Source organism: Coregonus clupeaformis, chromosome 2, assembly GCF_020615455.1.
Source record: "Coregonus clupeaformis isolate EN_2021a chromosome 2, ASM2061545v1, whole genome shotgun sequence".
NCBI classification, from domain to species: Eukaryota; Metazoa; Chordata; class Actinopteri; order Salmoniformes; family Salmonidae; genus Coregonus; species Coregonus clupeaformis.
Genome location: NC_059193.1, coordinates 26,453,344 through 26,477,446, shown reverse-complemented (window position 1 = coordinate 26,477,446; position 24,103 = coordinate 26,453,344). Strand labels below are relative to the sequence as shown.

Sequence of the window (24,103 nt, the reverse complement as noted above, 5' to 3'; positions counted from 1 at the left end):
AACACCTCTCATCACCCTGAGAACACCATCCCCACAGTGAAGCATAGTGGTGGCAGCATCATGCTGTGGGGATGTTTTTCATCGGCAGGGACTGGGAAACTGGTCAGAATTGAAGGAATGATGGATGGTGCTAAATACAGGGAAATTCTTGAGGGAAACCTGTTTCAGTCTTCCAGAGATTTGAGACTGGGACAGAGATTCACCTTCCAGCAGGACAATGACCCTAAGCATACTGCTAAAGCAACACTTGAGTGGTTTAAGGGGAAACATTTAAATGTCTTGGAATGGCCTAGTCAAAGCCCAGACCCCAATCCAATTGAGAATCTGTGGTATGACTTAAAGATTGCTGTACACCAGCGGATCCCATCCAACTTGAAGGAGCTGGGGCAGTTTTGCCTTGAAGAATGGGAAAAATCCCAGGGGCTAGATGTGCCAAGCTTATAGAGACATACCCCAAGATACTTGCAGCTGTAATTGCTGCAAAAGGTGGCTCTACAAAGTATTGACTTTGGGGGAATAGTTATGCACGGTCAAGCTTTCTGTTTTTTTGTCTTATTTCTTCTTGTTGGCATATGATAAAATAATATGCATTCGCAAAATGCCTAGATTTTAACTACATTTTACAGATAACCTGATAATATTGCTTGGCATACGGGCCCCATAAATGGGCATTTGGACCCTGTGTACAAATTTCCTGTCGCCATTTTTGTCGCTCTTCCAGAAGCCCATCCCCCTAGCATCTTCACAGGGAATAATACAGTCAGTGTTTCAGTGAATACACTGAATAGCGGCCGCCGAGACACTAGCTTGGTGGCGAAACCGGGACACACAACACCGAAGATGGCTTCACCGAGGACGATAACCATTGTGGCCCTCTCTTTCGCTCTTGGTCTTTTTTTCGTCTTCATGGGCACCATAAAGCTCACACCAAGATTAAGCAAAGATGCTTACAGTGAGATGGTAAGTAAACCTTTAGCGACAATAAGCTGCAGCTGGAAGCGAAAGCCATTGTTCTGCCTATATCAACGCTCTCAGGCTCTAATAATGTGCTGTGTGCTGCTGACCCACATTTGTAAAAGATCATGAAATAAAATAGCTTATAATATCTAAATGATATATACGATTTGATTGTATGGTTTGTTTCAATCATGGGAATGAATTTACCCAAGCAAGCAATGAAATGATAGGACCTGCTGCGTTATTATAGCCGATAATAAATGATTTATTGAAGTATAATGATAGAAAAATATTACGTTTGTCTATTTTTCTACGAAAGATTACATAAAATAAAAGATTACCTTTAGGCATAATTAAAATCGAATGAATAGGCTACAGTTTATTCGGCTACAAATAAATAGGCCTGTTTATTTGAAATAGCGACTAGGCAAATAACAGTAGGCCTACACATTTGTCCAGTAGTAGGCCTATTTAATGTCAAATTATCTGTTATTATTAGCCTAATATTAATTTTAAAAACTGTTTTTGAAGGTACATTTTTACATATAGGCTACAGGCAATGGCGGCGCATTCGAGCAAATTCTGAGGTGCACCTGCCTGTTTGGTGCGGATGTTGACTTTGCTTATTAGGCTACCAGCTATGTTAATGCTCATCTGTGCTCTGCTCCTCATTCATGTATGTTCTAATGTAATTCTTATTCCATGCCGAATAGGCCTAGTCATTACATTTCAACGTTTTGGTTGATTTGAGTATTTTAAGGAATATCAAAGACAGTGGTTTTGGTGGTGTCACTGCTGTAGGCCCAAACCCTTCCTTATTCCAGATTTTCCATCCTATAGGAAAAGGGCATTTCGGTGATGCTTGTATATACTACTTACAGTTATAACTCTTAAAACTCAATAGTTCGACTATTTTGATAAAATTAACAACAAAGACGTCTGTGTCAGTGTCATGATTATAGATAAACTGGTAGGCCTAGACATGGCCCTATTGGAACTGAAACTTCCTTAGAACAAGGTTCTACAAATCGGAGAAATTATATACTGTAGCCTATAGTGCGCCACTAATAATGAATGGAATTACCTCTTTTGCATCTATGAAAATGAATGCTGAAATGTTCTCTCTCCTCGCTTTTCAGAAAAGGGCATACAAGAGCTATGCCAAGGCCTTGCCAGGTCTAAAGAAGATGGGCATCAGCTCGGTGCTGCTCCGTAAGATCATTGGCTCACTGGAGGTGGGCTGTGGTGTGGTTCTGACATTGGTGCCAGGGAGACCCAAGGATGTGGCTAACTTCCTGCTCTTGCTGGTCATGCTGGCAGTCCTCTTCTTCCACCAGCTAGTAGGAGACCCCCTGAAACGATATGCCCATGCTCTGGTCTTTGGTATTCTGCTCACCTGCCGACTGCTCATTGCCCGCCAGAGTGAGGACCGACCTGAGAGGGAGGAGAGCAGGGAAGAACACATCAATGCCCAGGAAAATAACAAAGTCAAGCAATCCTAATCAGGTCTGACCGTCCAGTCTGGGCAGAGCGACAGCGAAACGGAACCTTGTGCGTTTCTTTGGATTGTAGCAATTCAGATTCAAAAGAAACACAGTCGCCACAAGGAGTGATCTATCCACCCAGTCAACCACCCACCCGTCCTCCCTCTCACGCCCTTTTGGCTGACTGATTATTGGTTTCACCTGCTCCCTTGCACTCTCATCCTAAAACTGCAATCCCCTTGTCCTGTATCCCAACCTTGACAGTGGACAAACATACTTGTGGCAACTGTAATCAGCTCAACTCTTTCAAAAAAAGATAGGACCTTTTGTCTCACCAGCCAATTGGTATTTTTCCTCGTTCCCCGGGTTAGGAATCATAACTGAGGAAAGGTTGTGATGTAGGGATGAATACATGAGTAAACTCACTAAATAGTAGGATCTCCCAATTAACGTTCAATAAATACAACATACCCTCAAAACTCCTATTACCCATTTTTATTTAGCATCTATCAAAACATAAGATACAGCATGCCTATGTTTTTAGTTTGTTTTTGACACAAATACCAATTTGAGGGACTTTGTTGGCTTTGAGAATGCTGATGTTTTCCACTATTGAAGATTGGTACTTTTCAATTTTTATTTTATTTTAGGTAGGATGCTAATGATATCCCTTGAATTCAATTGTTATTTTACAGTAATTAAGCATGGTTCATAATTAAATGGTTTAAACCAAACTCATAGCTTATCAGCACTGTTCAGAGATATATTGTAGTTGAACATTGACTCACATTTATTTAAATACAATATACATTATCACATATTTCCATTGGTATTAGTAAAATAAGAATAATTTTAGTGAATTCATATTAGTTTCGTCCAAGCTTTTTCCTGTTGATTAGATTTTCTTGTAACTATTCTTACGCATGAAAATGTACCCCTTTTCCCAAAAGAAAAACCGAACGGTCAAATGGCAAGTCTTTCGCTCATCTCTAATTGATTAATCACTTTATTCGACCCAACACTGTTGTTCAAGAACTCATGTGGAGGAGAGACCTATGGGAAGGAATTTTGCTAGCAATTATGTGTATCCATACATCTATGGTTGCTAGCTTAGTGCTGTCTCTATGTCTCTGGACCACAATCAATAGTCCAGCTGCTTTGTCAAATGACATATCCAATAAAGGACTTGATCTTTGTCTTTTAATAAAGGACTTTGTCTCTCTTTACATCCAATGACAACAAAGGCTTATGTTTATCTGTGAGTCTATTTTGCTCTGGGATTTTTAACAGTATTCTGTTGAATTACTGTGTTAGATAAGTATTCCTATGAGTATAACCATTACCACTGGGCTATTCTTGTAATAGAAAGGTATTTGTTTCATATATAAGTGATGATACCTTTAGTGATCATGAGTAGATAAAGGGGAAGTTTCAGTCAGATGAGCAGTTGTTCAGATGGTCTTTAACATTCATAATGCTTCTGTAAAACAAAATGAGCTAAATAAAGAAATGTATGGGCGAGATCGCCAAGCTATGTGTCCATTATGTATATTTTTATTCAGTTCAAATTAGCAGTTATTCACAAAACATTCAAACAATTTTAGAAAGGCGAATGAATGCTTGGATTGCATTCAGTTTATTGCAAAATTAGAGTACTTGAACTAGGCTTCTTGATATGAATGAGCCTACAACCAGTTTATATGTAGTCCTGCTGAGGCCGTTGGACTACAATGCCCAGGGAACTAGTCCTCAAGACACTCTCGGAAGTATTACGTGCGCCTGCGCAGAACAAACGGTCGCGCGCAAGATTTGAGTTTTGTTTGAATGACTTCGTGCCTGAGGAAAACACAATACATTTTAGCTATGTAGCAATGGCAAAAGCTGCGTACCTGTCGAGGTCAGATTTGGACTCATCATCTGGAAGCGATTTGTCAGTTTCTAGCCGAACTTCTAACAGAAGTTTGCGAGTGGTGGAGAAAGAAAGAAGAAAGAACGAGGCTGGGGATCCATTTCTGCTTGCGCTGAAGTACTTCTCAGAAGGTAGCTATCTAGGAAGCTAACGTTAGCTAGCTAGCATATTTACATTTACGTCATTTAGCAGACGCTCTTATCCAGAGCGACTTACAATAACTACTAATGCTTGTAGAAGTCAAACGTAACTAATATTTTAGCTACTTTTTAAACTCCAACGTGAACTAATTGCCCGTAATGGCAGACCAGGTTATTTTCTGTCAAAATATGTAAACTTTCAAGCCCGCTCAGCCTTCTTGTGTTGGAAACACCCTTTTACTGTAACTTATTTTGCTACCTAGCGAGCTAGCCGGTTTACAAGCTAATGCATAACGAGTGTGGGCGGGGTAACGTTATGGCTAGACATGCCTGAAGTACATGCACAATTTGCTAGTCATCATTTAACTAGAAAGTACAACGGATGCATATAACTAATCCACAAACAGAGGAGACAGCCTACAGAAATTCATAAGAAATGGTTAGAAGCATGTGACTGGAAATGTTACAGCAGGATGTTACTAGCTAACATTGTTTGTTATGAATACTACTGTATACATTGGAATTGAATTGCTAACTAAAAGTAACCAACTAGCTAACGTTAACTACAGTAGTTAAAGGGCATCCACCAGTGTCTAGATTCACAGTGAGTTGTCTGTTTGTTTCATAGTGGAGGCGGGTACCCCATGCTTAGGGAACCATGTGCTGGAGAGGAACCTGGTGCTGGTGGAGAGAGTGGGGCTCAGTCGAGGACTCCCTCCTGAGGCGATCTCTGTCATGCTGGACTACGCAATGAGCCTCCGTATGGGTACGACAACAACCAACAATCACTCAGTGTTGTGATGCAAAAATTCTAGCAAAATGTATAGCGCATAGAATTAAAAAGGTATTGTCGGACATTATTCATTCTAATCAGGCAGGTTTTTTACATGGGCGATACATTGGAGATAATATAAGGCAAGTACTGGAAACAATAGAACACTATGGAAAATCTGGGAAACCAGGCCTACTATTCATAGCAGACTTCGAAAAGGCATTTGATAAAGTACGACTGGGGTTTATATATAAATGCCTGGAGCATTTCAATTTTGGACAATCTCTTATAAATTGGGTTAAAATCATGTATAGTAACCCTAGGTGTAAAATAGTAAATAATGGCATTTTCTCAGAACGTTTTAAACTGTCAAGAGGAGTGAAACAAGGTTGTCCACTATCGGCATATCTATTTATTATTGCCATCGAGATGTTAGCTATTAAAATCAGATCCAACAATAATATCAAGGGATTAGAAATCCAGGGTTTAAAAACAAAGGTGTCATTGTACGCTGATGAATCATGTTTTCTTTTAACTCCACAACTTGAATCCCTCCACAGCCTCATAGAGGATCTAGATACATTTTCAAACCTCTCTGGATTACAACCAAATTATGATAAATGTACTATATTACGTATTGGATCACTAAAAAATACAATTTTTACATTACCTTTTTTTTTTTGTCATTTAGCAGACGCTCTTATCCAGAGCAACTTACAGGAGCAATTAGGGTTAAGTGCCTTGCTTAAGGGCACATCGACAGATTTTTCACCTAGTCGGCTCGGGGATTAGAACCAGCGACCTTTCGGTTACTGGCTCAATGCTCTTACCCACTAAGCTACCTGCCGCCCCAGTGGGAGAACTTGCACAATTGGTGGTGGTTTTACATTACCTTGTAGTTTACCAATAAAATGGTCTGATGGTGACATGGATATACTCGGAATACATATCCCAAATGAAATAAATGATCTCACGCCAATACATTTTAATAGAAAGTTAGCAAAAATAGATACGATCTTGCTAATATGGAAAGGTAAATACCTGTCAATTTGTGGAAAAATTACCCTGATTAACTCTTTAGTATTATCCCAGTTTACCTATTTGCTTATGGTCTTGCCTACGCCTAGCGAAAGCTAAAAGCTTCAGTCATACAAAAATTATACTTAAATCCGAACTGGTTATCTAGCAAACTAGTAAGATTGTCTCACCTAATGTTCAAGAAGGGACTTTTTCCCTTTATTCAGATTACAACCCCTCACTTTCAGGTATTTGAAAAGGAAATAATCTCCCAAATATCACTATTTCTAAAACAAGCCATAGAAAGTTGGTTGCAATTTCAATTTAGTCCTCCAGAAATGACAGAACAAATATTGCAACAAATATTGTGGTTAAACTCAAATATACTAATTGATAAAAAAATATGTTCTTTTTTGAGAGAAAAAATAAGAAAGTATAATCTTCGTAAATGACATTATCGGTAGGAATGGTGGAGTTATGTCGCACATGCAGCTAACAAAAACATATGGGAATGTCTGCTCTACTCAAAATTACAACCAAATAATTGCAGCATTACTGCAAAAATGGAAGAGGAAAGTGGAAGGAGGAAAAAGTAAGGAACTTGTCTGTCGGCCTTGCATTAAAGAACATAATTGGTTAAAGAAAATTGGGATAAATAAAAAAGTTTACCAGTTTCATTTAAGGACCAAAAGATTGACAGCCGTCCCATATAGATTGCAAAATAGTTGGGAAGAGATTAGCAAAAATGTTTATTTTCAATTCACAAACTGTAGAAACAATGAGAATAGAAAGGTTCAGAACTTTTGTAAAACATCACAGTACAGTTGAAAAATATATGGCAAATAGAAATCCAATATGGATGGTGTTAAGAGATAGATGTGAGGTGTTGAATGGAGCTGAAGGATGGGACTAATAACAACAACTAATAACAACAAGATAACTAGTGTAAGACATACTGTGTCCATAATAGGTATATAGGTTATATATTGTGAGCTTTTGTGAAAGAGCACAGTTAGAAAGATATGGCATATAGAAGCATACCTGATGGACATCATGAAAATGATCGGAGGAAGTTCAGGAGTAAAAACAAACAAAATATAATTATTGACTGTGTCCATAAAATGTATATAGTATGTATAAGCATGAAGTAGAGGCCTAAGCATTGTTGTTCACTAGTTTACTCCAATTAAGGAAGGGATGGTGGGGTTGGAAAGATGTATGTATATGCGTATGTGTGTGTGTATATATATATATGCAAGAAAAAAAACATATGGGGGATTGGAAGTGATGCAGACAATTTACATTGATGGAAGTTACAATCTATCTGCCAAATTAAAGCTGATCTACCCCCTAAAAACAAAAAAGAATCACTCAGTGGAAACTGCAGCCATTTGCTTAGACAGACTGACCTGAAATAGCAATTTACACTATGACAAATTCATTTGACCATACATAACATTTCAACGCTCTGCTCTTTTTCATGCCCTGAACAGGAGGTGTGACGTGTGTTCGGGTCCTGAAGTTTCTGATCCCCGCCACCGTGGTGCCACAGGAGGCCGTTGTTCGAGCTGTGGCGTGGTTATGCGTCAGCAAGATAGCCATCAGCACACAGGTAAAGAGCTCCTCTTTCAAAGGTCTTTACAAGTCACAGATTTAAATGTTGACACTGAAGACCAAACATTACAAAACAATTGTTATCAGAATTGCTCTGTCCACTTTCCCTCTAACTGCTTGAAACCGGTGTTATGGGTGTTTTCCAGGTTCTTTTCCTTCGGTGGGTGCTGACTGTTTTCGACATGATCGACTCCAAGGACAATCTTCGAGCCATCTATGGCTTCATCTTCAACTTTGTGACAGAGGAGAATTTGGTATGTGCAGGAGTCATATTCCCCCTTGCTCTAATGATATCAATGAATGTCTTGAGTGTTTACATTGGCATTGCATTGCTGTTTAAGTAATGATGGATTTGTTTTGTGTTTCAGTCTCCTTACATCTGCCATTTGCTCTACCTTTTGACAAGGAGGGAGAGTGGTAAGTGGCTTTTTGTTAGTCAATGAACCTTTACGATACGGTACACCAGGGTTCTTCAATTCCGGTCCTGGAGGGCCGAAACACTTCTGTTTTTTATTTCTACCTGGTAGTTAATTGCACTCACCTGGTGTCCCAGGTCTGAATTAGCCCCTGATTAGAAGGAGAGGATGAAAAACAGAGGTGTCTCGGCCCTCCAGGACCGGAATTGAAGAACCCTGCGGTACACGTTGTTTCTGCAGCACAACATTGCTCTTACCCCTTTCTTGTTTTTTTCCTGTCATAGTTCGGACATTCCGAGTCAGAAAACTGTTGGACCTCCAAGCAAAAATGGTACAACAAATATAGTATTGTCCTGTTTAAATGTTTTTGGTCAATGATTGTAATGTTTTAATGCAACTTAATACCTTGTGAATGCCTTGGAGACATCTAATGATTGTATTACCATTATGAAATACTTGGTGATAAATGGCAGGGGGAGAATACTTACGTATTGTTTGAAGCTCTTGTTACATAATTCCCCAAAATAGTTTATCCTCAGTAGCATTATCTATAGTTACACTCTGTGAATTATTGCTACATCCATCAAACTGAGAGCGGAGTCCCCACTGTCAGCATGTTGCACTGAGAGTTCCATTAATTTCCTCTCGTCTACTGTCTCCCCAGGGCAGGCAGTCATTCCTGTTGCACTTGCTGTCGTTGTACAAAGTGTTTTGCCCCGAGTTGGTGACACTTGCTCTTCCATCACGAATGAGGGTTAGTACACAGATCACACCTAGTGACCTCTGTCCATTGCACAAACCACACATTGTCGTTCACCAAACATCAGGGTTGGGGTCGATTTCATCCATATCAAATCCGGAAGTAAATTGAAATTCCAATCCAATTCTCTTAATTGAAACCCTGACAAACATACTTAATGTCACCGTGTATATTTTCTGCTGTCGTTCAGAGTGGGTTTAAGAATCACAACTCCACGTGGAAGGCAGCGCTCAGTGCTGTCCAGAAGAGGAACAACGGCCAAGTGTCGTCAGACATCAGCCTGACCCTGGGAGTGAAACACAAGACCAACTCCAGGAAGAGGGTATGGAGATCAGATGAGCTGTGGTGTAACAGGGAGACCAATGATCTTGAACAGTGTCTTTATTTAGGGTTTTAGTGCTAATTTATAGCATTTAGAAGAATATTGGCGCTTGCTAAATTGTAGTTATGGGGTCAGTAACTATTTATTGCATTAAAAATGCACTGAGTATACAAAACATTAAGAACACTTTCTGTGACAGACTGACCAGGTGAAAGATATGATCTCTTATTGATGTCACTTGTTAAATCCACTTCAATCAGTGTAGATGAAGGGGAGGAGACAGGTTAATGAAGGATTTTTAGGCCTTGAGACAATTGAGACGGATTGTGTATGTGTAGGGCGAATGGGCAAGCCAAAAGATTTAAGTGTCTTTGAACGCTGTATGGTAGCAGGTGCCAGGGCGCACCGGTTTGAGTGTGTCAAGAATTGCAACGCTGCTAGGTTTTTCAGTTTCAACAGTTTACCGTGTGTATCAAGAATGATCCACCACCCAAAGCACAACCAGCTAACTTCGTCAACATGGGCCAGCATCCCTGTGGAATGCTTTCGACACGTTGTAGAGTCCATGCCCTGACGAATTGAGGTTGTTCTGAAGGCAAAGGGGGGTGCAACTTAATATTAGGAAGGTGTTCCTAATGTTTGGTATACTCAGTGTATGTTAGACTGTAAACATTTTATTCACTTTTGTCCTACATCGATCAAGCCCTTCTTGTTTTGTGTCTGTACCTAATGAACTGTTTACGAATCGATGTACTGATACTCCAATCACTGATCCATCCATCTGTCAGAAATACCATCATCTGGAGCTGCCATCGCTGAGCTCATCTGTCCAGAGGAACTCCCCCTCCTCCAGCAGCAGGAAGGTCTTCCCCCTGGAGCAACTCCACTCCTTCCCACAGCTGCTGGACAACCTCCACTGCATAGAGGTAACCCTCTCCCCCCCCCCCCTCTCTCTGTCTTTATCTCAATCTGTATTTTTTTCTCTCTCTCAGCAGTCTGATTAGTCACACAGCAGTATAGCCTAGAGATACTTTGGTTTGAAACAGATGGAAGGTGAGGATTTAAGCAGGATGGATATACTGTGTTCTGAAGGTGCCCAGCACTACCCGTTTCACTTGTAGTGTCATTTTGCGAACACATGGGGGAGCTATGTCACCAGCACAGTTATGGTTGGAGCACAGAACAGAACAAGGGCTCAACCTTGTCTGCCACTCAATTTGAGGACTGGCAGTGTCATGTGTTTATTTCTCTGAGCCATAAAACGAAGTCTTGAGCTCTCCATGTCGTTTGTGTTCTAAATTTGTTATTGCTCCGTTTACAGACTTCATCATGGTGTGTTTGTCCAAACAAGTCATGAATTAACAGGCCAACAGAGATGTATAACGTGGAGCCACATTGAAAAAGTTATAAAGCATTGACAATTACAAAAGTGCTGCACACAAATACTGTTTGCTTGGCAGATCCATTGACCTGATCAACCCAGCTACATTTCTTTAAAATGCTTAAGGACATTTATGCTTCACGCTACATAAATTCCCCCCACGGAGCCAACGTGTCCAACAAGCTGTTGTGACAGCACTTGCTACTTTTTATGGCTATTGGTGGACAGGACAGATCAGCTAGTACTGTCCATCATGCAGCGCATGAGGAACGATGCGTTTGCTCCTTAATTATGGGAAGACTCAGCCATGTCCATTGACAATCTGTCTGTCTTTCTCTTTATTTATTAAGTTTCCATATTGCCGGGCAGCTATTCACACAATAGACAAACCGGCCAGCCCGTGTGGAGAAATGTCTGAATGCTTCCTGCCACAGACATGGCCATGATGACTGTATTATGAGGATAAGTAGATGTGACAGATTTAGTCCAGTCACTCAGTGACAGATTGATTGCTCACTCATTGAAAACAAGGACATGGGCAACAGAGATTCTCTTCTTCAATAGGGGCTGCTAATATCCTGACATTAAGCTATTTAAAACATGATGCTGGCTTGCAGTTAGATGGCCCCTCAATTAGTATGCTGAAATGAATTTGTGTTTGTGTTGTGAGGTGGGTAGGTGGTGGGGTTGGTAATTAATTATAAGTGTGTGTAAAGCGTGAGTGGATGGTGGTGTTTGATGTGCATACTGTAAATGTGTTGACTCTTCTAATAATCATGTCTCCCTTCCACAGCTCCCGTCCCAGATGGGTTCTCTGCTGGGCTCCAGTCTGGCCCTCTGTTATCTGGACTACGTACAAGATGACTCCGCCTTCCTCCGACTCAACTTCTGGCTGGGCCACGCCCTCCATGAGGGTACAACCACTACGTATTCCTCTGTTGTCTCTCTCTCTCTCTGCGGAAATGTGGCGGCAGGTAGCCTAGCGGTTAGTGCGTTGAGCCAGTAACCGAAAGGTTGCTAGTTCCAATCCCAGAGCCAACTAGGTGAAAAATCTGTCGATCTTCCCACTTAACACCGTGCGCACCGTGCCTGCTCCGTGCCTTCTCCGTGCTCACCGTGCCTGCTCTGTGCTCACCGTGCCTGCTCTGTGCTCGTGCCTGCTCCGTGCTCACCGTGCCTGCTCTGTGCTCACCGTGCCTGCTCTGTGCTCGTGCCTGCTCCGTGCTCACCGTGCCTGCTCTGTGCTCACCGTGCCTGCTCCGTGCTCACCGTGCCTGCTCCGTGCTCACCGTGCCTGCTCCGTGCTCACCGTGCCTGCTCTGTGCTCACCGTGCCTGCTCTGTGCTCACCGTGCCTGCTCCGTGCTCACCGTGCCTGCTCTGTGCTCACCGTGCCTGCTCTGTGCTCGTGCCTGCTCCGTGCTCACCGTGCCTGCTCTGTGCTCACCGTGCCTGCTCTGTGCTCACCGTGCCTGCTCCGTGCTCACCGTGCCTGCTCTGTGCTCACCGTGCCTGCTCTGTGCTCACCGTGCCTGCTCTGTGCTCACCGTGCCTGCTCTGTGCTCACCGTGCCTGCTCTGTGCTCACCGTGCCTGCTCTGTGCTCACCGTGCCTGCTCTGTGCTCACCGTGCCTGCTCCGAGCTCACCGTGCCTGCTCTGTGCTCACCGTGCCTGCTCTGTGCTCACCGTGCCTGCTCTGTGCTCACCGTGCCTGCTCCGTGCTCACCGTGCCTGCTCCGTGCTCACCGTGCCTGCTCCGTGCTCACCGTGCCTGCTCTGTGCTCACCGTGCCTGCTCTGTGCTCACCGTGCCTGCTCTGTGCTCACCGTGCCTGCTCTGTGCTCACCGTGCCTGCTCTGTGCTCACCGTGCCTGCTCCGAGCGCGCTGCTCTTACTCATTGCTAGCTCTAGCCTGTCCTAAGGAAGGACTGAAGTCACTGGGAGTCTGGGCTGCTTCACCACTTATGCTGCACAGAGGTTAAAGGAAATATTCACAATTTTTCAACTCCATATTCATCGTCTCCAGCACCACCCCAACGTCAACATACTGTATGTGAAAATGGAGTGTTACTATGTTTTGTGGAAAAAGATATTGACTGTTAAAAGTGTTTCTGGTGACATCATCGGTGTGCATCATGTGATCTTAACCAATTATGAGTAGGCATTGTCTACTAATTGGTTGATGATGTCATTGGAAACTTATCTTCCGTTTTTACTAAAAAACATAGAAACATGCCATTTGCACATACAGTATGTTGAAGTTGGGTTGGTGCTGGAGATTATGAATATGAAGTAGAACTTCAACTTTTCCTTTAACACACTTGAATAATGCATCACGGCATGTAGAAATGTTTAAACTGTTCGCAATACAATGTCCTTTACAGGCTAAGAACACTTTACAATGCAAGACGATACCGGTAGCTTACAACTTTATTAATTCACTTCGACTGTCCCAGTCAAGATCGTCTTTGCTCGAGCTTCGAACTGTGTGTGTAAATTACGTCATGGGTCTTCGAGACAGCGCAAACTTTTATTAAATAAGACATTGCTTCTTTTTGGAAAATGTTGTTGATCAGTATAATAAGATACTTCCCAAATGGAAGGGAAACAACATTTTGTTTTTCATCTGCAGCCCAATGAAATCAGCCAAAACAAGCTCAATAACTCAATGCATGCACACACTCCTATTGAATTGCTTTCACCTGTATTTTGGATAGGCCTAGGCTAAATTTGGATTTACCCAGTTTATCAATAGAGATTTACCATTCAAATAAATGGTTACCATTATATTTTTATGTAGTTAGATTGGTAAAAAAAAAAGAGTATAATTGAGTGTATGATTGTATAATTGATTCATTAATGCATACATTCAAAAATCGAACATTTCAAATATAATGATATTGACCTCCAAAGATCTGTGGATCAAGTGCCATTCTGTGACTTTGGCTAAAACGCCTTCTTTTTTTGGCGTGGTATCGTTTTGGTGTTAAGTATCGTGATGGTATCGAGTATCGTGATACTAAACCTGATATCGGTATCGAAGTCAAAATTCTGGGATTGTGACATCACTACCACACACTTGTACATACATATAAGCAACACCTATCTGACCTTTGTCTTACGTTGTGAAAGAGGAAGTAGAAAGAAGAAAGGCCCAAAACACTGAACCCTCAGCCATCCCAGTAGGCATTGCAAAGCAACGCTCTGTAGAAAAGCTTTTATGAAAATTAAACATTTGGCTGTCAAGATTGTACAAATCCACAATGTGACTTTTTCACCATTTTAAAATCTCTTAATTTCCCTCTTTATTTTGGGTTTCAGAGTTTCTGTTCTGCAGTGGGGACGGGGGCTCTGGGAGTTCGTCCGAGGCCCTCCACCTCCTCAACATGTTGCTCTCCACGCAGCAGTTCCTCCAGGTGAGCTCCCCACCTCACCCCCTCCAGGCTCCTCTCACCCCCAGTTCCCACCCCCGCCTTTCCCTTTAATGCCAGATTTGGATCTGTCAGAGCGTGTTAAACTCGCTCTTCTCTGCTCCCACTCTCTTCCCCCTCGCTGCTCGTTAATAAATAATGCCACAGTCAAACGCTTATTTGAGATGCGTATGTTTTGTCTCTCCCCCTCCCTCCCGCTGTCCTCAGGAGGGCTTCTCCAGCACCGAGGGCTTCCTCTACAAGTTCCTGAACGTTTGGGACGGTTCACTCCTCCGCCCCCAGATTCTGGGCCTGCTGAGTGACATCCCTGTGGTCCCCAGTTCCTGTGAGTAGGCCCTGTTTGCTTGGCTGCCTTACGCTCCTCTCCAGTCTCTCTCCTAATTAAACTGCTGAACTGTAACGGCGGGAAGACACGTGACTACATTTCCCAGGCTCCCTGGTAAATGCTGCCAGCCTGCCATGTGCTGGGGATTGCATGGTTGCAATCCCCAGCACATGGCAGGCTGGCAGCATTTACCAGGGAGCCTGGGAAATGTAGTCACGTGTCTTCCCGCCGTTACAGTTCAGCAGTGCAATCATGCAATCCCCAGCACATGGCAGGCTGGCAGCATATACCAGGGAGCCTGGGAAACGTAGTCACGTGGTCGAATTAAATGGTTTGTGCAAATTTCCTTGCTCTCCCGCATCTCTCCCAGGTATCAGCCAGCTTCTGTTTGAGCCTCTCATGCAGCTGTTCTTCACCTCCACGCTGTTCTTCAAGGTAATAGTCAACACAATACCTCCAGAACCGCTTTGAATTAAGTATAAGAAGCTTGCATCATACCACTATATCCATTTACAGTCCAGTTATCATCTGCCTTTTAATCCTGGGTTGTATTCATTTGGCACAAAACGGAAGAAAACATACTGAAATGGGGAGGAACTACTTGTACTTGTGCAGTGAGAACCATTTTGTTTTTGTTTTCTGATGAGACGTTTTACAACGTTTTGCTACGGTGTGCCCTATTACGACCCTGTTGTCATTGTAAATATAGTTATTTCCCCACTTTGAATAAGTCTACCACCCCTCTGTTGTCTGTCCAGTGCAGTGTGATTGACTGTCTGAACAACATGCTGTTGAAGTGGTTGACCTGGCACTCTGTGTACGCCCTGGAGGACGGCCTGGACATCAGTCTCCACAGCCACACACCCATGTGAGTCTCACTGTCCCAGTCACACACTCGCACACTTCCAACACCAAAGCCCTGTAACTTCCTTTAGTTAAAGACACATTTCAATGTCTTCCTCTCCAGTATTCAAACTCTTCCCAAATGGCTGATCCCTGTCAATACATTTTTATTCCCTTCCCATTTCAAACTTCACCTCTGGAGAGAAAAAAAAAGCTGTGCTAAAATCGATGTCTGTGGTTTGTGGTTGTCCACCTCCTCTCAACTTCCTCGGTTTCTCCTCAACACTGTCCTCTGGAACGCAGCAGCGTAATGTACTGCAGTGTGTGTGTCTCTGTCCGCCCGGCCGCATTGCTGCACACTCAGCGCTGATTTGGTTATTGTCTTTTATTGCGTTAACTGAGATGGGCGCGGCTGCTGAAGGAGAAATGAATATGATCCAAGGGCAAAGCCCCCTGTTTGAACGTCTCACTAGTCCCATGCATCATTATGATTCACGTGTTTCCTTCCTGTTATTAAGGCCTGCGTGTTATGTTGCATAACGTGACTATTCTTCAACTCCTCCCCAGGAACATGACTCTGTCTGGCTTCATGGACTCTGTCATGGAGCTGGTGCATTTCGTGGGCCGCCTGGCCACCGTGGGGCTGCAGCTGGAGGGCTGCCACTCCCTGTTCCTCAGCTTCGTCCTGGACTTCTACGAGACGGTAATCAAGCCAGATGAAGCCAGTACATTTCATTGAATACATAAAGGGGGGGGGAGTCCAGTGCTCCCTTCTTATAGTGATTTCACCCGTGCAGGACTGTTCGAACACTAAGTGGTTGATCCCCGTAATCACATTCACTTTAAGCAGAGTGCACTGGCTCAGTTGTTCCATATTCATGCTCCATTTAGAAAAGGAGACAACCGTGTTCTTTCTGGGGTGTTGAAGTGTGTGCCCCTGTGTGTGCCATGCAGGTGTGTGACATGTTCCTGAAGTACGGACTCCCCCTGGTGGTCATGCCCCCCGTGGGAGTGTTTTACCCAGCCCTGTTCGCCACCGACCCCGTCAGCGTGGACCGCCTCGGCTACATCATGTACAGGTGAGGAGTGGTGATGTCAACGCCAATATTATAATGTCAACACCGGGACTGATGGAAGTCAACACAGTCACGTCAGAGTGTCATCTTTCACAAACAAAGTGCGTTCACTGCCATGTCGTGTGCAAAGCATCTGCATGTATGTCAAACTTTCTCCTATATATATATTTGATAACGGAAGTGAATGGTAAGCAGTCTTGGTGCGGCATGCCAGCCAGAACATTGCATTTATGATTCATAATAATGAAGGGTCCAGGACGCAGAATTGCACTAAGATCCATTTTCTCTGAGAACCTTTCGAGCCCATGAAGAATACAAACGGCATGCATTGCTCAAAGCGCCAATGTCTTGTCGCACAAATACACAAAGCATACATCTATAGCAGGGGTACTCTAGTACTAGTTAAAAAGGTCCGGTCACACACATTTCCTAGGTGGCAAAGGTCCGGATGGATAATGTAATTTATTGGCATAGTAACAAACCCACACCTCACAACCCATGCGACCCCAAACTGTTCACACCCCTCTTGTTGGCGGAGAGACCGTTTTGCAGTTTTAAAGCTAATTTCCAGCATTTCTACACATTTTGCATGTGGCAGGGAATTGTTTTTGCTGTTTTAAAGCTCATTTCCTGCAATTCGACACATTGTTACGTGTCTTATGTGTGTTCATGTAATACCAGAGGTTGAAGCCCGACTAGACCCGTTGTCCGAATTGACCCCCTTCTGGGTCCGGATCCGGACCCCGGTCCGCCAGTTGAGTATAGGGGAATCTATAGCATGACAAAAGACCACTGTTTTTATTAAAACAGGCCAAACATCTGGTCTTAGCAACTGCTGCTACTATGGTGGTTGTTTTTAAGCTTGTTCTTGTAAAATGTTCTGCTCACAATAAATGGCCTTTAGGACAGATGTTTACATAACATGGAAAGCAATATGGTTGTTTTTCTACCCTTATACAGACCACTACATGTATTGCTCTTTTCTTCAGGTACAAGAAGAACCTGATCTCTGCTAAGTGCCAACAACAGGAGACCAAGGTAATGAAAGCACTCCCTTTAAGATATGTTCTCTGCTTTGCATATCTATCAGTGTTTTTGCATAATCAAGCAATTCAAGGCTCCTCGCGAGGCCACTTCTACCCGTCCACATGATGAACGAAACTATTAGAATAAAGTGCTGATTACAGAATTGCAATTTTGGTGGTTACTCGTTTATACAAAAAAACAATTCTAGTGTATGAAGGCAATTAAATGTTTAAGTAGATACTGCCATTTGTATACAGTGCCTTCAGAATGTATACACACCCCTTGACTGAGATTTTGTCACTGATCTACACACAATACCCCATAATGTGGAATTATGTTTTTAGAAATGTTTACAAATTAAAAATGAAAAGCTGAAATGTCTTGAGTCAATAAGTATTCAACCCTTTTGTTATGGCAAGCCTAAATAAGTTCAGGAGTAAAAATGTGCTTAACAAGTCACATAATTAGTTGCATGGACTCTGTGTGCAATAATAGTGTTTAACATGATTTTTGAATGACTACCTCATCTCTGTACCCCACACATACAATTATCTGTAAGGTCCCTCAGTCGTGCAGTGAATTTCAAACACAGATTTAACCACAAAGACCAGGGAGGTTTTTCAATGCTTCGCATAGAAGGGCACCTACAGTTGAAATCGGAAGTGTACATACACTTAGGTTGGAGTCATTAAAACTAGTTTTTCAACCACTCCACACATTTCTTGTTAACAAACTATAGTTTTGGCAGGTCGGTTAGGACATCTATTTTGTGTATGACACAAGTAATTTTTCCAACAATTGTTTACAGACAGATTATTTCACTTATAATTCACTGTATCACAATTCCAGTGGGTCAGAAGTTTACATACACTAAATTGACTGTGCCTTTAAACAGTGTTGAAAATTCCAGTAAATGATGTCATGGCTTTAGAAGCTTCTGACAGGCTAATTGACATCATTTGAGTCAATTGGAGGTGTACCTGTGGATGTATTTCAAGGCCTACCTTCAAACTCAGTGCCTCTTTGCCTGACATCATGGGAAAATCAAAAGAAATCAGGGGACAAAGATCATACTTTTTGGAGAAATGTCCTCTGGTCTGATGAAACAAAAATAGAACTGTTTGGTCATAATGACCATCGTTATGTTTGGAGGAAAAAGGAGAAGGCTTGCAAGCCGAAGAACACCATCCCAACCGTGATGCACGGGGTGGCAGCATCATGCTGTGGGGGTGCTTTGCTGCAGGAGGGACTGGTGCACTTCACAAAATAGATGGCATCATGAGGAAGGAAAATTATGTGGATATATTGAAGCAACATCAGTCAGGAAGTTAAAGCTTGGTCGCAAATGGGTCTTCCAAATGGACAATGACCCCAAGCATACTTCCAAAGTTGTGGAAAAATGGCTTAAGGATAACAAAGTCAAGGTATTGGAGTGGCCATCACAATGCCCTGACCTCAATCCTATAGACAGTTTGTGGGCAGAACTGAAAAGGCGTGTGCGAGCAAGGAGGCCTACAAACCTGACTCAGTTACACCAGCTCTGTCAGGAGGAATGGGCCAAAATTCCCCCAACTTATTGTGGGAAGCTTGTTGGAAGGCTACCTGAAACGTTTGACCCAAGTTAAACAATTTAAAGGCAATGCTACCAAATACTAATTGAGTGTATGTAAACTTCTGACCCACTGGGAATGTGATGAAAGAAATAAAAGCTGAAATAAATAATTCTCTCTACTATTATTCTGACATTTCACATTCTTAAAAAAGAGTGGTGATCCTAACTGACCTAAGACAGGGAATATTTACTAGGATTAAATGTAAGGAATTGTGAAAAACTGAGTTTAAATTTATTTGGCTAAGGTGTATGTAAACTTCCGACTTCAACTGTATAGACAGGTTGGTTGTTTAGCAACAAAAACAACACGTGCACAACCATGGGGCAAAACAGCTGAGGTTGGTTTAGATTGTTGACAACATGTAAGCTATATTTAGTCTCCAATGTTTATTGAAAACATAAATAAATTTGCACATAAGCACTAGTTGTCTCTTAAATACATTGTTACAGTTTTTGGTTAGCTAGCTAGCGAATTTTAGCCATATAAGCATTGACATGAAATCCGTCAAACACCTCAAATCAAGATATGGTGTCAATAACAAGATGAAACGAGCCACTTACAATTCCAAACATGGTAGTTTCTTATCATTCTTGCTAGCAATCTGGCCATCCACAATCACAACAACAGGCTGAGTTTTGCCCCATGCAAGCGCGCACATTGTTTTCGTAATGTTGTCAGCTAACCCATTTTATAGATAGATGGGTAGGAAAAAAAGCAGACATTGAATATCTCTTTGAGCATGGTGCAGTTATTAATTACACTTTGGATGGTGTATCAATACACCCAGTCACTACAAAGATACAGGCGCCCTTCCTAACTCAGTTGCCAGAGAGGAAGGAAATCGCTCAGGGATTTCACCTTGAGGCCAATGGTGATTTTAAAACAGTTAGTTTAATGGCTGTGATAGGAGAAAACTGAGGATGGATCAACAACATTGTAGTTACTCCACAATACTAACCTAAATGACAGAGCGAAAAGAAGGAAGCCTGTACATAATACAAATATTCCAAAACATGCATCCTGTTTGCAATATGGAATTAAAGTTATACTGCAAAAAAATGTGGCAAAGAAATGAACTTTTTGTCCTGAATACAAAGCAGTACGTTTGGGGCAAATCCAACACAACACATCACTGAGTAGCACTCATCATATTTTTAAGCATGGTGGTGGCTGCATCATGTTCTGGGTATGCTTATCATTGGCAAGGACTAGGAACCTTTTTTAGGATAAAAATAAACTGAATAGAGCTAAGCACAGGCAAAATCGTCATGGAAAACCTTGTTCAGTCTGCTTTCCAACAGACACTGGGACAAAAATGCACCTTTCAGCAGGACAATAACCCTAAAACACAAGGCCAAATATACACTGGAGTTGTTTACCAAGACGACATTGAATGTTCCTGAGTAGCCTAGTTGCTGTTTTGACTCAAATAGGCTTGGAAATCTATGGCAACACATGAAAATGTCTGTCTAGCAATGATCAACAACCAACTTGAGCTTGAAGAATTTAAGAATAATGGGCAAATGTTGCGCAAAATGGTGTGCAAAGCTCTGAGACTTAGCCAGAAAGAGTCACAGCTGTAATCACTGCCAAAAGTGGTTCTACAAAGTATTGACTCAGGGGTGTGAATACTTATTTAAATGAGATTGCTGTATTTTATTTTCAATAAATGTGCTACAATTTCTAAAAACATGTTTTCCCTTGGTCATGGGGTATTGTGTGTAAGATGAGTGAGAGAAAAAAATATATTTAATCCTTTTTAAATTCAGGCTTTAACACAACAAAATGTGGAATAAGTCAAAGGGTATGAATACTTTCTGAAGGCACTCTGGGTGCGAAACACCAATATGTTTACCCCATATTTCCGACAGCACGTCTTACCAAGACAAATGGGTCCAGTAAGCGGCATGCAAATTGGTCAGCGCGTGCAGACATTAGAGATAATGGACCTGAGATTTAACCACTCAACACCCTATCCGGTGATATTCCATGAGAGAGCCTATTTATTTAGCATGTGTCACACGCTTATTCAGTGTTTAAACTACATCTCCATCGCTCTCTTTTTCCTCTCTTTCTTGTCATCTCTCCATCACAGCAGGCGTTTCACATCAGCAGGCAGACGTACCGGGAGTTTAACCATTACCTGCTTTTCATGGTGAGCTGCCTGTGGAACTCCAAGATGTTCCTGCCAGGCATGGCCATCGAGGTGGACCAGGAGCTCCTGGCTCTCAGCAAAGTGCCCGAGCCCTGGACCAGCTTCGACCTCATCCACCACCCTGCCTTCCTCGGCTACGCCCTTGACTTTCATTGCAAAGTGAGTTTAGATTAGAATTTGTATTTAATTTAGAAAATGTTTGCGATAATTGGATTTATATAGTTATTTACTTATTGCATTTTGCCAGGCATTATATAAAGTCCAGATCCATGAAACCAGTATTGTATATAATTTTCATAAATGTCCACTTTATATATTAAGTCTAATTTTCAAACTTCAAGAGAAACACCTGACGCAAAAGGGAGCAGTCATCCTCTCCAGTTGAATTAATACATTTTAAGGCCGGACAAGGAGATTAATTTGGTATTAATTTATCTTTTATAGAAGATCCATTAATACAGAATCACATTTTATTACTCATGGGCGCTGCATGAGACTTGATTTTTCATCATGTTTAATTATCCAAGTACCTCTTTTTGGTCCGAACCGCTGCAACACCCAGTACGCTGTTCTATTGAGATTTACTGTGAGGGGGGAAACTGTTGAATATTAATGCTTCTCTCTTTATCAGTGTTGGCCAGAGAGGAAGGAAATGGATCTCAATTCCATAAAGGTACCGCAGTCTTACCACTTCTTTCGTTTTAATGTACTGTACGTACGTGCACTGATGTGCATTTTAAAGTGTGCCGTTTGATTTTTTTATGGACCTCATGCTACTGATCAGCAAGCCATAGGAGGTCCTGGATGGTCCTTGTATAATGGATGGTCTGTAACGCTGTCCGTCTGTCTCTGTAGGCCGGGAAGCAGTGGGAATGGTACCTGGAGTTTCTCTTCTCTCAGGGCTTTCAGGGCCTCCAACAGTTTGTCCAGAGTAGCATCAACCGGCGCTCTGCGGCTGGAACCAATGACCAGGGTCAGGGAGACAGCCAGCCCACAAGCAGTTAAACGACAGAGGATAAAACACAAAAGACTGAAACTTCTCCTTGGTGTAAAGGACGCATACATGTTTTATCTTTCGCCATCTTCTCCAAGGCAAGATTCACAAGAGACTAGAGTATCTCTGTAAATAGACACTTTTTAAAATCGTGATGTATTTTTATTTTGTCCTGTCCCTATTTTAATTCCGCTTGGTGCTCATGTGTTGTCTGTTCTCTTGTATAGCTTACGCATCTATCTATTATTTCTGTGGAACTTGCACATTAATAAAAATATTATTTTTATAAGATTTTATTTTAGATTAAAGCATCCCCCCCCTGGTCTTTTACTCAATTACACCAATGCTCCTAAAAAGCTAACATTAAACATGCTGGAACATGTTCACTTATTCAGAATATATTTTCTATTAAAAGCCATCGGTAGAATTCATTATGGGGGAAGTCATCAGTATCTATTGCAGGTACTGGCTCAACCTTCTGGAAAACATTTTCCCTTAATTGAAGGATCCATCTGGATAGTTAATAGGCCCTTGGCTCTCCAGTTATCTTGGAACATGCTGGGTGCAGGGAAACACATTGCACGCCAGACACTCCATTCTCACGGTGCCACCATAGACTTCCCCTCTGAGCATCACCATTACTGACAATGGGGTCCACAGGTCTGCTTTGTGTGCATTCTGTATGTATTATGGCTGTATTCATGTCACTATTGAGTCAATTCTTCAGCCCATTGTTCCTTTTTATTTTTCAACGTAGTGTAGTGGTGTGTGGGTCAGCCGTTTGTGCACCCACCCGCAATTGCGAATAACCCAGCTGCAACCGCCCGACTATAGCCAATGTGAAAATCTGAGGCCCGCACCTGACCCTAACCCGCTAATATAGAAAATGTGTTGTAGGCTACAGTCAGAGACGGAAGGATTTGCCTGATTTTCGATTTCTGACATTTTGGTAGGCTATTTGTTTCTCAACTTGTCTGTAATTAAATAGGCTACACGCAGCTTCTCTTCTGTCCATTAGCCTATATGTTGCCCTAGAAGACTAAGTAAACCCTTGCTCGCCCGAATGTCATACGTCAATACAATGAATGCTTCAAACTATACTGAACAAAAATCTAAATGCAACATGTAAAGTGTTGGTCCCATGTTTCATGAGCTGAAATAAAAGATACCAGAACTGTTCCATATGCCCAAAAACATATTTCTCATTTTGTGCACAAATTTGTTTCGATCCCTGTTAGTGAGCATTTCTCCTTTGCCAAGATAATCCATCCACCTGACAGGTAGGTGTGGCATATCAAGAAGCTGATTAAACAGCATGATCATTACAGAGGTGCACCTTGTGCTGGGGATAAAAGGCCACTCTAAAATGTGCAGTTTTGTGTCACAACACGATACACATGTCTCAAGTTTTGAGGAAGCGTGCAGTTGGCATGCTGACTGCAAGAATGTCCACCAGAGCTGTTGACAGAAAATTTAATGTTTATTTCTCTACCATAAGCTGCCTCCAACGTTATTTTTGAGAATTTGGCAGTATGTCCAACCGGCCTCACAACCGGAGACCACGTGTAACCACGCCAGCCCAGGACCTCCACATCCGGCTTCGTCACCTGCAGGATCGTCTGAGAGCAGCCACCCGGACAGTTTATAAAACTAAGGAGTAGTTCTGTCTGTAATAAAGCCCTTTTGTGGGGGGAAAACTATTCTGATTGGCTGAGCCTGTCTCCCAAGTGGGTGGGCCTACACCCACCCATGGCTGCACCCCTGCCCAGGCATGTGAAATCCATAGATTAGGGCCTAATGAATTTATTTCAATTGACTGATTTTCTTATATGAACTGTAACTCAGTAAAATTGTTGAAATTTTTGCCT

The 24,103-nt window shown here is 42.3% G+C and overlaps 2 protein-coding genes across 2 annotated transcripts; both read left to right on the top strand.

The window, feature by feature from the left end:
* Positions 1–745: 745 nt before the first annotated feature.
* On the top strand, positions 746–3,962 carry LOC121536626 (novel acetylcholine receptor chaperone). The gene is made up of 2 exons (XM_041844036.2): positions 746–960; positions 2,097–3,962. Exons 1-2 carry the CDS (start codon positions 841–843, stop codon positions 2,457–2,459), a joined length of 483 nt encoding a protein of 160 aa, XP_041699970.1. The 5' UTR covers positions 746–840; the 3' UTR covers positions 2,460–3,962.
* A 256-nt stretch (positions 3,963–4,218) lies between these two features.
* On the top strand, positions 4,219–23,497 carry LOC121532294 (centromere protein I-like). The gene is made up of 20 exons (XM_041838156.2): positions 4,219–4,481; positions 5,119–5,256; positions 7,773–7,891; positions 8,040–8,147; positions 8,262–8,310; positions 8,594–8,640; positions 8,974–9,063; positions 9,260–9,391; positions 10,180–10,317; positions 11,566–11,686; positions 14,094–14,188; positions 14,411–14,528; positions 14,899–14,963; positions 15,287–15,396; positions 15,939–16,074; positions 16,326–16,450; positions 17,437–17,485; positions 21,182–21,400; positions 21,873–21,914; positions 22,097–23,497. The coding sequence occupies exons 1-20, from the start codon at positions 4,313–4,315 to the stop codon at positions 22,244–22,246; spliced, it is 2,220 nt and encodes a 739-aa protein (XP_041694090.2). The 5' UTR covers positions 4,219–4,312; the 3' UTR covers positions 22,247–23,497.
* The last annotated feature ends 606 nt before the right edge of the window (positions 23,498–24,103 follow it).

Excerpts from the sequence above, each read along its gene's own strand:
- LOC121536626 (XM_041844036.2), top strand. The coding sequence starts at position 841 with ATGGCTTCACCGAGGACGATAACCATTGTGGCCCTCTCTTTCGCTCTT. Across the intron at positions 961-2,096 it reads AAGATGCTTACAGTGAGATG|AAAAGGGCATACAAGAGCTA; the intron begins GTAAGTAAACCT and ends CTCGCTTTTCAG.
- LOC121532294 (XM_041838156.2), top strand. The coding sequence starts at position 4,313 with ATGGCAAAAGCTGCGTACCTGTCGAGGTCAGATTTGGACTCATCATCT. Across the intron at positions 9,392-10,179 it reads AGACCAACTCCAGGAAGAGG|AAATACCATCATCTGGAGCT; the intron begins GTATGGAGATCA and ends TCCATCTGTCAG. Across the intron at positions 21,401-21,872 it reads CCCTTGACTTTCATTGCAAA|TGTTGGCCAGAGAGGAAGGA; the intron begins GTGAGTTTAGAT and ends TCTCTTTATCAG.